The 13,415-nt window shown below is 43.1% G+C and overlaps 1 protein-coding gene across 1 annotated transcript in view; it reads right to left on the reverse strand.

Annotated features, from left to right (window-relative positions):
* Positions 1-1,746: 1,746 nt before the first annotated feature.
* Positions 1,747-13,415, reverse strand: part of LOC115056477 (transmembrane protein 189) — a 33,585-nt gene continuing 21,916 nt past the window's right edge. Inside the window, exons 4-6 of the mRNA XM_029522937.1 lie at positions 11,156-11,300; positions 7,380-7,592; positions 1,747-4,657 (exon numbers count right to left, since the gene is read on the reverse strand). Coding sequence (XP_029378797.1) covers positions 4,536-4,657; positions 7,380-7,592; positions 11,156-11,300 — 480 coding nt within the window. The 3' untranslated portion in view covers positions 1,747-4,535. The remainder of the gene's footprint in view (positions 4,658-7,379; positions 7,593-11,155; positions 11,301-13,415) is intronic.

Genomic DNA, 13,415 nt, shown 5'->3' on the forward strand with positions numbered 1-13,415 from the left:
GGAAGGTCTACTCGCATGTGAGTCTTGTTAGTGCTGGATGTAACAGTGGAAGTGATGGCAGTAATGTGGGAATAACAAAGGAGCTCTCACTGTGAGCTATATGAAGACATGTGAGATCAGCAACATGTCACGTTTCCTGGTTTTTCTGTGTGTTTCCCATGTTAACACTCAGGTGCAACAGAGACTATGTGCATGTCTGTACATGAGAGACACAAACATGTAGCTCCTTCATATACTTTTTTTAAGTTCCCAGTCAATATTTCATTAAGGAACGTTCACAGCTCAATATGACAGCGTGGAGACACCACATACACCCAGATTTCATCTTCCAAAGTTCTCATATTGCGCTTAGCCGACGTTATAATAGCTGCAGCACTGGGAGAAGTGACTCTGCTGGAGAAAAATTAGTGAGCACCTAAAAGTGGCTGAAAATGTGTGACTATGTCAACATCTAAATATTGGAAATGATCCATAATTTGTTCACTTCAACCAGTTTTAAACAGTAATTGTTCATTTTTCCTGTGATGAATTTGTCAATTGGCCCAGACCGAAATTGCTCATTGCCATGGAGGTTCGTGGTCTCTATGCTTCTGGCCTTGATCTAACATGACATCGACATTTTTGTTTGTGAGACATCTCAAACCATTTTTGGCTCAGTTGTCAGGAAATGTGGTGCAACAACTCTGGGTAAAATAATTAACCTATAGGATTTAGTGTCATCTAATGGCGAGGTTGTAAATTGCAACCAGCCTCTCCCTTCACGCTCCGTTTCCAAATATTTTAGAAGAGCATGCGATGGCTGGCAGGGAACATCATAAACATGGTTGTGTACTGTGGCCCTCAGCTATCCTTGTAGATAAAAAAGGGGGATCATTTGTATTCTACAGTAACTCTCTTCACATTCATCATGCCATTGCTAAGACGACACTATAACATTATGTCCAGGATCTCTTTTTAGAACTTGACATCAACACTGTTGACACTAATTAAAAACACTACATTTTTCCTGCCATTGTGTCACTGATCCAACTGGGAGGTGGTAGTAATGCCAGTTAGACTAACTAACTCTCAGTCCTGTAGGAACGCACAAAAAACAAACAAGCTATTAAATTAATGCATGACAAACTTCCACATTACTTTCCTGTCAACATCTGCCTCTGCCCCTCCTCCTCTGTTTGCTTCCTGTCCTTGTCTCCTCCATTTTCTAATTACCTTCTCTTCCCTCCTCCAGGATGCTAGCCCTGCCTTTGGCTCTCAGCAGGGACAGCAGGGTGCTCTGCCGCAGATGTGCCCCAACAGGGGCTCTGCTTTCTGGCGAGTTAGCTCTGGATGGTGAGACTCAGCGAACCGATCTGGGGGGTTATGATGTCAGACTTACAGACCCGTTCAGTCAGGAGCAGGGACTGAATTCTGACACTAGAGGGAACTGGTGCTTCAGCAGTGGTATTTGACCACAGTATGCTGATTTCCTCTCAAACCAAACTTTTGAACCACAAGCCACAGCATTAACCCTGACAGAAAAACATGCTTCAAGTACTCATCAACATTTCATGTTCTTGTTTGTCTGCATGTATCCTTGGATCATCAGGTTTTGTTACTTTCCAACACTTAAGACATTAATGGATGTTTTGACTGTCAATTTTGCTGCTGATATCAAAACTACATATTGTATAGAGATATTTGTTGGAATTTTTCATAGTAAAGACAACCACAGCAAATGAAAATTTGGAGTTAATAAATCTTTTATTTAAATCAAAGAGCAGATAAAAACATTAAGGCAGACGAGCAGCGAGCGTTGAGCCGCAAAATGGAACGTCAGAATTTAACTATACAAGGCTTGATCTGTTCATAAAAAAATAGAAAATTATGAAGCTAGAGAAAAAAAAGAGAACGCAATATGTGAAAGAGTATGTGTGCATGTCAATCTGTTTGTGTATGATTGCAATCAAGAGATTTAAATGTATATTTGTGTGTGTGTGCATGCAAGTAATTTCATTTGTATGTGTGTGGTCATGAGTGAACAGGTGCCTGCAGGACATATTAATAAGTAAAAGAATAAAGTGCTGTTTTTATTGACCTTCCAGGGCTGAAAGGATTTCCAGCCTGGAAAAAAGACTACAAGTCAAGCAGCTAGATTTTCTAGTACAGAGCTAGTAACAGCCAACCAAAGTGCATGTGTCACATTTAGAAATGTAAACTAAAATCAGAGATACTAAAGACATTTATTATTATTATTATTATTATTATTTGCATTCTAGAAGCAACTTGGTTCAATGTTTTCTCCTCCCTTTCACATCAGCTGACACAGCAGACTGACGTAAAATTTTGCGGTTGCCATGCATTTCTTCAATGACTCTGATTTAAGTTTAGAGGTTTGTGACACATTTCTCATTGTTGGGTGTGTAATATTTACAGTTGCAGTCGCATACGGAGCACAGTGGGCCAGACAGCGGCACCAATCAGCATGTTGCAAATCAGTTTTCAAGGTGTCTTTTTCTTCTCTATAAGAGAATGTGGACATTGCAATGAATGGAAATTTCTAACATGATTTCATATGACTGCAACTGTTTATGAATGACTGGCATACTAACAAAAATTAACAAGAGGATTTTCACGCTTTAGCTTGGTAAATTACATGATTAAGTAGGGTGGACTGGTGGCTTATGAAATTAAAATAATTCTTGTTGATGCAAAATGTAATGAGAAGTAATGACCAGTGAACCGATCCCAGCCCTCAGGCGCCCGGTTTTTTGTGAAAATGCTAATGCTCACTACACATGTAGGCCTCATTGTACACTCTTTGGAGGTTGCCACAAGCATCCTCCAGGACACTAAGTTAAATAATCGCTCATGTAAAAACTTCTCTTGCAGCTATGTGACTCAGTAAGAACAAACCACAGATGCAACAAAGGTTTAGCTTCTGTGCTTTCTGTTAAAATGCAGCATTTAATGACAGCTCCATCATCTTAATACAAAAACTGAAAGCAAGGGAAACAGCCAGCACGGCACTTTTTCTTCCTTTATTTCTTAAATTTAAGAAAATTGGTAGTTAGCGAGCTGTAGAGGTGCTGGTGGGTGGACCGTTTTAGCCCTAAACAGGATGTTGACCTTTTCCGAGCGCTAAAAAGCTGCTGCTCCATAATTTTTTTTTAAATCTATTTACTCATATCAGGTGAGAGTTGTGTCGGTTTTGGCTGCTGGTGGAGACACCTTCAGCAGCAGGAATGACTGAACAAGTGGTTTTGAGCATTGTGATGTAATGTAGTCGTGGCTCATGGGTCAGAAGGTCAAAATGATGATGAGCATGGTGGCTGGTGGGCTCTCATTGCAAAATGGTCTCTAGTTGCCACCTAATTTAAACGTAGCCTCTATCGATCCAGTACAAGTTCATCTGGGTCACTTTCCTGGCTGCACACCTTCTTATTGAATACTTTACATAGAAAGATACAATCCTGCTAGTCCTGCTAGTTCGCCTTAAAAATGCAAAACGTGAAATGCTTCACTACAATTAGCTTATCACTTGGGTAAAAATTCAAAACTAATCTGGATTTAAAATTAAATGTAGCTTTTTAAGTAAACGTACATTTAAATCTTGGTAGCCTCAGTTAGATGTGGATGTTTGGGAGTTATTGAGTTTTTCTTACTTGAGGAATACAGCATGTACAGACCACAAAAACCTTTTAGAAAATAAATAAATAAATCAACCAGAAAACTGTGGATCAGAATAGATCTGCGGTGTGTCAAAGCACATGTAGGATGAACAGAGTGCCGTCGACAAAAAAACAAAACAAAACTGAACAGCATCTGCAACACAGCAGTCAACTGTGTTTATATCAGTGCAAGGGAATTCATCATAGAAGCTACAGTGTGTGTGTTATTAAACCTTTTTACATGTGCGTCCTCACCAGTCTTAATTTGCCTGGCTCTGTGGAGTACAGCTCATTTTGAAATTCTTAACCTAAAGCACACAATCATTAGATTCTCACCTTCTTGTGTGTAAATGCAGCCAGAGAGTTTGAAGACTATGGAGGTGTTTCTAGAAAGGACTTTCAAAAAACAACCTCAACCGTTAAAAAAAAAAAAAAAAAAAAACACCAGACAAGGAGACAGTGACTGAACATTTGACTTCTAAACTTGTGTGTGTGTGTGTGTGTGTGTGTTTCTGTGTGTGTGTAGTGTCACTCCTGGAGAGCCCAACCTCCAGAAACCTCGTGCACCTACACACCAACACACCTCATTGGTTAAACAGGCCTACAAGCTGATTGGCTGTGTTTTCACCTCCTACAGTCGAAGCTTGTTAAATTGCAAACACCAACACAAACAGAAATCACGTCAACCACCCTTTTGATTTTTTTCTTTTTTGAAGAAGACAGTTTCTTTGAATGTTTGCTCTTTAGCAAAAAAGCAACAAGCACAGAGACATGAGTTAATTGGAAGTAAGTGAGTGAGTGCGTGTTTCTGTTTTTCCCCATCCCTTCATCCATCCATCCATCCGTCCGTCCGTCCGTCTGTCCATTTGTGTATTTTTGTGTTTATCAGTCAGTCTTCTTGGCCCATGCCAGGTCATCTGATCGGGGTTTCTGGCCTGTCACACATTCGATCAACCGCTCCATCTGCCTCCAAAAGCCCAGCTGGTCCAGGGGATAGTTACACCAACCTGGGATGCAAAGAAACGTGGAACAAACGTCAGGAAGGTGGAAAAATGAGAGGAGAACAGAGACGGAGCAGTAGAAAGGAGAAATTATTGAATTGCAAGTCCAATAGTTTGATTATATAAAGCCAACATCAAACCTGGCTGTACATTTGTGATTTATGTTTATTTGTTTAACTAGATTTTATGGCATGGCATGAAGGATGACGATGATGTACGAGCCTAAGTGTTTTAGACAGATCGCTCCACAGTGTTGGGACACCTGAGGGGATTTTTTCTACTGTATTTAGCTGTTTGTTTTGTCTGTGACCCCGCCTACTACTCCAACCACAACTGCACGGCGAACACAGGCTCATATTGACCTGTATCTCACCATCATTCCTCCATCAGCACCTCCTTTTCCCACCAGAGCTGCTCTTGCTAACTCCTGTCTCTTTTAGTTTTTAATCTCTTTGCTTGCTTCCTCCGACTGTGGTGTCTCCTTTCCCACAGCAAACCTTTCTCTGTCTTATTATGATGTCCAGACTAGAGGGGCAGAAGGACAGAGATATGATAAGAGAGACAGACAGACACACACAAGCTTTTTTGTATTGTTGTTCACTTTATAGGACTCATACATTAATCTATGTCTGGCTTCAGGTTGAAGTACACAAGCATGCACATAATGCACACATGAATGCATGCGTGACTCTACAGTAACTTGTGAAAACATGGGAATGTTTTGCTGTCGTCTTTGCTGAGTACGTTCCACATATGTGCCGACGTCACTGCTTCAGAAGCAGCTGGGCACTCCCTGGACATTTGAGATGAAAAGCCATTTTACTATTATTACTCCCCCATACACACAAAACCGATGCATTTGTATGTAAAGCACCTGTATAAATGTAAATTTTACTTTTGTGAGCCCGCACAATCAGTAACACAAGCACTCAAAGGCAGAAATAAAAGAAGAAATCAGAGACACAAATCACACACACACACACACAGAAGAAGCAAATAGAGACATCCAAACGGGCTGTGTGTACTTAGCCCTACCCTTGTCTCATGCTCACACACCACCAACCCTGATGTGTTTGCATAGGGTGCATGCTATAGCTGCGGGGATGTGAGTGTGAATGTGTGTGTGTCCCTCCAGTGACCCCCTCTCTGCTGGAAGACAGAAAGCAGCAAGAGGTTTTTGTTTGATTTTGTTCTTTACTTCCATCTTTCTTTCTTCCTTTTCTCTCTCGCTCAATTTCTCCTTCTTCTGCCCCACACTCCTTTTTTTTTTTTTATTATTCTTCCAAATCCCTGCTTCCTACTCCCCCATTCTCTTCCCTCCTTTTCTCCCCTGTTCTCCATCCCCCCTCCGCCTGTGAAGTCCTATTTGTTAGAACAGACAGCAGGTTAGCATTAAATATACATGGGGATTGTCAGCCGGTGGCGAACACAAAGGCAGCTAGGCGAGCCCCAGTGGAATCCAAGCCCGGCCTAGGCAGCCAGGCTAGGGGAGCAGGGGGCCGCCAGTGTCCCCTGTGGGCCCCCCGACCGCCAACAACCCACCTCCCACCACACACACACAGGTTAGAAACTAGAGAGGAGGTCAAAGAGACTAGTACACAGACAGATGCTCGGGTATGCAGATGCACGAGTATGAGTGTGTGCACATATAAAGCGCACACTTTCCCTTTCTCCTACGCCCCCCACTTGCTCACCCACACATCTGTCGTCCGCAGGGGCGCAGGGTGACGTACAAGCTGTCCCCCATGTGTATCCTCCCTCTATTCTCTCCCTCCCTCTCTCCCTCTCACCCAGATGCACACAGAATACTGAATGTGGATCTATTACGAAGGCCTCATGTCTCTAAAGACGCAAACAGAACACTTTCTTTTAGTTATTTATAAGAAGTCGGGAAGACAGAGACGTGGCCGCCATTTTATTTTAATCTGCTGAGAACTGCACGTGAAATCATTTTGGAATCACAGGATTAAATTGTGGAGATCTAAAATGGCTGCCCAAAATAAAAAAAACTAACAAACAAATAAATAGCTGATTAAATTCAAAAATCACACCATGTTTAAGGCTTCAGTCTCTCAGTTTTGTCATTCATGGAAAACTGAGAAAAGTAATATTCAAAATTTGGGAATGTACAGTTTAACAATGTACACAGAGGCTCTATTCATTCTTACAGATTACTTATTTAAACACTTACCATTTCTTTTAAAACAAAGGCAACACAAGTTAGAATTGGAGCAATGATCAACACATGGTAAATGTCGGCAGAACATTCAGATGAAACCAAAATAAATTTGTTTGGATCCGGCGGGTTCTGCGATGTCTGGTGTGGATCTGCGATCACATTTAAATATACACCAATGTGGCTTTCAGACAGATGGTGATCATTGATGGACATGTGACTACAAAGCAGAAGCTCACGCTGTGTTAAGAGTCCATCATTGTCAGCAACAAGATTAATCTCTCAAGTGCTAAGAAACAAGCAGGAGCATCGCTTCGGATAAGGGAGCGGAGGGTAAGAGACTCTGGGTGGTCTCTGGGACAGAGAGCAGCTCGGGAAATGGCTTGAAAAAGATCTCAGTTTCCACAGTGACCGCTTTCAGATTTATTTTCTGTGCCTGCATGGATGCCTTGTTTCTATTGGCCATCCAGTGCAGTGATCACACCAACTACGCTGCCTCAGTATGTATAAAACCGCTCTACGCTCCTGTACTGCGGTAACAGCAGTTCTCACCTGTTGTGATGCAGTAGTACGTTTCATGTGGCGAGACGTGGTGGATGCGGTGGTGTTTCCGTGGCAACACCAGGTGCCAGTCCTGGAGCAGCATGACCCAGCGCGGCAGGCCAAAGTAGGAGTGACTCCACTTATGGATCTGATTGGTCAGCGTCACGAAAACTGCCAGGGCAAAGACGTAGCAGTCCCAAGGATAGGACGCCGCCAAGGCCTCTGAAAGGTGACAGGAAACGACATATTTATACGGAGAGAAAGTAACACAGATAGAACGAGTGAAATTAACAGAATAATTGATCAAAATGTTTAGTGCAATGAAGGGGGCTAGCACGGAGGCATGGCACTCCCACAGAGAGGATGCTGGAAGGAGCCTTGGAGAGATGCAGAGACTGAGGGGGAGGATGAAGAACGGTGTGCTGGGGGGGATGGGGAAGGATGGGGAAGGGTGGCAGCAGAGGAGAAAGGGGGAGATGACAAAGATGTATAAGAAGGAAGATTAGTAGAGAATGTAAAATAGTACATATTAACATCACAATCTACCAAAATCTGAGCGAGCAACAGCATCTGACATCAACTAATAGCTTAACGCTGGAATGTTTTTCATCACAGCGCTATCAGCGCAGCACCATAGGCATCAAAAAGAAAACTTAAGTCAGTCAGCCAGGGGTGAGACACTTCACCCCTCCAATCCTGTGTGCCATCACACAAGAAAATCACTCCACAAATTCTGTCTGTTCTTTATTGAGCATGTAAAATCCCCACTGATGTCAAAATGTAGCTATGAATCATCACCCCTCACCTTTAAATATTTAAACAACTGCTTTTCCCTTCTCATCCTCAAAAAGAGCTGCACATCATTCCTGCAGAGGCATCCTGGGACTGGACAGAACGCCTGCTGTGCGGCGTTGCGTGACATTCAGATGAAGGTGGTGCTGGAGTTAAGATGGAGGACAGGGAACAGGGGAGAGCAGTTCACTGACTCGACGGCAAAGTCACACTCATAGAATGTGAGTTTGTTTATCTCTAATGTGATGTGAGGTTCAGAGGTGATTTGGCTCTTTACGCCAATGTAACAAGTCAGAAGATGAAAGCTAATCTTAATGTGAAACAGGCAGAGGATGATTTTTTACACGGCACAATAGAAATGGGATTTTAAGAAAAGGTAAAAAAAAAAAAAAAGGGACTTTAAGGCATCATCCCTTTTTGCCTTTTGATGCTAGCATGCTAACGTGTTAGCCAGTATGCAAAGCTAAGACTGATGGGAGTGACACAAGTTTAGCTAGTATTGGAATTGAACGCACGTTTTGGACAAATTGTTTTCGTGAAATCCATTGCAAGACACTCCTCGAGTCTGACTTGAGCACCCCCAGAGCTCAGGTCTGGAAGCACCCGGAGAATGCCCATGTGTGGGAGTACATGGTCTGGGCTACATTTTCAAGGATTTAATAAACTCCAGGTTGTTGCTCGGTTGGAGTTGTAGAGCCGTACAGAGTAAGCTGCAGCAGCTGTTTGACTGTAAGGCCCTGACCCCAAACTGCAGCCACCAATCACAGAACACCCCTGTGTGAATGGCATAGCTTTTCATATTTTCATTTTTTATCTCCAATCCCAACGTCATACCTATTTACATTAGGTGTGACGGTGAGGCAACCCACCCGCATAAAAATAAAACAGCACCTGCGGTTGCTGGCGTGTCAAAAAAAAAAACAACAAACAAACAAACAAACAAAAAAAAAAACAAACAACCAAACCCTGAATAATCAGTGTCTGTGTCCACTGAGTTTGCCTGCTAAATTGTCCTAAATGTAGACAATTGGTAAGCCTGAAAGCATGAAAACAGTTGAAGATGTCGTCGGTGTCGGGGGGATTTTGAGTTGTCAGTGTGGATTTGAGCTGACAGGTGACAAACATGTCAGGACACAGGGGCAGCTGTGTGCAGCTTTTCTGGAGATAATTACATGCAGGGATGTTGGGTGAAAGCGTAACTGAGCTGCCCAACACCTTCTGAATAAGATCAACTTTAGCTTTATTTAATCTCATCTGCCAGCTGCTGAAAACCAAACCGAAGTCGGCAGCCTGCCTTTCACACTGCTCGGTGTTGTTATTCATTCGGGTGCTTCTGTAAGTGTGACTTACAGCTGTCCTCTCTCTGTCTCTCTCCATCCCTTTGCTCCCTCTCTTTGGTTGAAACAGCGATCTCTTGACCCTAGTTCAAGTGCAGACATGACAGTTGGAGATGTCACCTCACTGCTTTCAGCTTTCCCCATCTACTTCTGTCTCTGCCTTTGTCTGGTGACCGCTTGACACCACGAGGAGCTTGACATGACAGGTTTAGATGTCATCTTACCGCTACATGACCATCACCCACCCCCCCGGCCCCAAGCCTGTCTCGCTGCCGCTCTCCTCCGTGCACTCTCACCCTCTGTCTCAAACTCTTAGCAGTGACCTCTTAAGGTGCAGACATGACAGGTGTAGATGTCAACGCACCTCTCCCTGTCTCTGTCTCGTGACCTCCTGACTCCCTGCGGTGTGTGACATGACAGGTGTGGATGTCACCTACAAGTGGACCTCGCTACTGCCGCCTCCCCTTTAATCTTTCCTTACCTCTTGCCCCTTATTCCCTGATCCCTCCTGTGGGCAAGCAGCTGACCTTTCTGTTTCCCCTCTACTCCTCTTTCCTCCACTTTTTCTATAGATTTGTTACATCCTTTCCATGTGTATCAGAATTGTAAGTCTGTGTTACATTAATCAATAATTCGTTTTTTTTTTTTTTTGATTTTCACCTTGGTTCCTGTCATGATGCACCTTTTGTCACTTTAGGTCTATCAGTGTCTATACAATGTCAACAAAATATGTCAACACAATAAAAACACATCTTTGCTGTAACACAACTGGAACAATAAACAATGGCATCGATGGACACACTCTTGGTTGACCAAGGACATAACGTGATCACTTGCTCGGTCACTCCCAGGTCCCTGTGTTGGACCCCCTATAGATCTGCCACCATGTGGGGCAAAGCTCAAAATGACCTTTTGTAATATTGTCTTACATATTTCAAACAGTGTGGGGATCATTATTTCTCAGCTGAGGGGGTAATACAAAGGCTGCTGCTGAATTTACAGGTTTATTCCTATTTCTGGCAGATTATTTTGTGTGTTTTGATTAAATACCCTGCTAGCTCCTGATACAATCTCACTAGAGACGCACACTCAGAGAAGCTGGTGAGCAGCTTAACCCCCCGGCACTGTGAGGAACCTCACCCTTAACCCAGCTAACTGGTGTCAACTCCTCTCCTGTACACCCATCAGTGACCTTTTGGCTCCAGCTGAAGTGCAGACATGACGGGTGGATATGTCACCTCCTAAATGAGAGGTTTCTGTGTTTCTCCTGCTGATGTTCCTCCTCTCGTCCCTCCCCCTCTGCCCCTCACTCATAAGGCCAGCGCTCAACACTATAAGAGAAAGTGCTTTCCAGGGATCGTTGAACACACTTCTGTAGTTGGAGTCCTAACTTTTCCATTACACCTTCAGCAATCCCTGCTTTGTAGTGGAAAACCCTTTTTAACCTCCAAACATCTCATTCATAGGCAATAACAATGGGAAAGAGAAAAATGTTCACACAGGACACAGAACGCTGAAGGTTTGGTCATTCTTCCATAGTTATCACAGCAGGTTTCACTTCTTTCTCTTCTCATTCATGAATAAATAAATAACTAGTGTTTGTGTTGTGTCTGTACTTGGCTGCCAGTACACAAAAAGCAGTCATGTTTGCACTACCTGGCGTGTATGTGACGAACTTGTAGGCCATGTGAGCCAAAGGCAGGATGGGGATCATACAGTTGTCGCCGTTGGTTTCAATGAAGTCGTGGCGAGTGATCGCTGTCGGATCAATGTGGTGCTCCCTGAATGGCCGAATGAACGCCTGCAAGGACAAAGAGTCAGAGGACAAGACGGGGAGACATTATGGACTGTAAAAAGTAATTCCATGCACTTTGGCCAGCCTAAAATAACGAGGAGGTTATCCACATGTTTTCTGCTGGCTTTTGTTAAGAGAGACAACCACCAACCAGTCATGAGCAGTTATTTTTGTGGCCATTCCTACTTTCAGTTAAAGACAGATAAATCCTAGACAGGATTCTTAAGTCATTTTGAATGTAATACTCCATAAAAGTTTTAATTTGGTTCTAATTTGTTTTCTGCAAACAAAAGAAAATGGCCTTATTTCACATAGGGATAAAACAAAAACTCTCCAGTTTCTGGGGCTCTGGTTTCTTATCAGTTAAAATTAAATAGATTCAGTTTCTGCTAAATGAAAAAGATTTGAGAAACAACAAGCACAAAAAAAGGCTGACAGACAGTGGCATATTTTTTTCTCACTTAATTTACATGCATACTTCAAATCGGAACACAAAACAAGCAAATGCAGATCAAGTGTGCATGTACACACATACACACAGACACACACACAAACACTCAGCAGTGTCCAGCATCCTGTGCAACCCCAAAGCTCACATCCAGCATCCTAATAAACCCCGGAACAGCAGTCGACTTGCACAGACACACAGGTATACACAAATGACCCGTAGACGCCCAACGCAAACTCAGAAATGTGAGCTTCAAACACACGCAAAAGCGCAAACCCCACTTGCACCTTGCAGAGGCAGACACCTGTCTGTGAGAGCGTGGAGGTCTCAAATGAAAGACCGAATCTGAATCTCACAAGCACAACAGAGGACAAAAAGAGATACACACATGAACAAAACAAAACAGGATAAAGATAATTTATTTCCCTCTGCAGAAAAAAGCAAAACAAGGCTTGCATCTTTATCTCTACAACGTGTGTGTGTGTGTGTGTGTGTGTGTGTGTGTGTTTGCACAGCTTCGGCTACATCAGCATGTAAACTCATTATTGCCGTGTTAGCTGTTTGAACCAATCACACACACACACACACACACACACTTATCTGTCAGCATCGTCGGCAGGTACCACTGCAGACACAGAAACTATCAGTTGATATCTTCACTATTATGTTCCCGTCTCCGTTCTCATCTGCCTCTCCCCCACCTCGCCCCTCCCATGCCCCCCCCCTCCTCTCACCGCAGCCCTCAGCCAGATGAAAGGCCGGCTAAGCTGTGGAGGTCTTGCTGAGCGGGGTGGCATCAGTGCTCCCAGTTAATGGCGGGCCACCGGTCGCTGCTTGTCCTCTAATCCCACACCGTTTTACGGCCCGCCTCGCACGACATCCGTTAATCACCAGCTCACATCGCCCATCGCCCCAGCAGCCAACGCTGTCCCACTGGCTGGACAGACCCGCCCTTCCACCCCCTTCTTTTCGTTTATGTCCTCCTGACCTTTTTACTGGATTTTCATCTCACTCTTTTTTGTTGATTTCCTTCTCGTCTTTGTCATCTTTTTGGTCCAATCTGTTATATCTATCTAATCTTTCTTCTTTTACTCCGTTCCCCTTTTTTTAGGTGTTAACTAAGTGAAGTCTTTCAATTAACTTTCCTTTAGCGCTCCAAACTGCGTCAGTTACCTTGAAAGGAACACGATAAACAACCATGATCAATATGGTAAACACATATAGAGCTAAAAGAAAGAGGGAAACTGATTCTTTTAAAGGTGAAAAAAAAACCCCATTCAAATATATATCCCTAAACTGTAAGCACATCTGGCAAATTTCAATGTGAATCGAGCATCATTGGGAACTAATGAGCGTGACTCGGTCCTCAAAGTGGTGTCATTAGAGGACTGCTAAATCCTTGTTGAGTCAATTAAAGCTCAACGACACAACGAGGATAAAAAAGACCACCAAAATAAAGAAATAAAGAAATAAAAATAAAAAACAAGAGGAACATGGCACAGCTCAAAGTCTCACTGAGGAATAGTTGTAAACACTTCTGGGAAAATGTAATGCATTTTAAGATAATGCTACAGTTTTAGTACTGCGGAGAGAAAAGGCTTTTATGGATTCAAATCAAAGCAAATCACTGTTATATCACTTCTAATATGAAGCAATAGCAGTTTACTGCATTG

The sequence above is a fragment of the Echeneis naucrates genome, chromosome 16 (genome assembly GCF_900963305.1).
Source record: "Echeneis naucrates chromosome 16, fEcheNa1.1, whole genome shotgun sequence".
Taxonomy (NCBI): Eukaryota; Metazoa; Chordata; class Actinopteri; order Carangiformes; family Echeneidae; genus Echeneis; species Echeneis naucrates.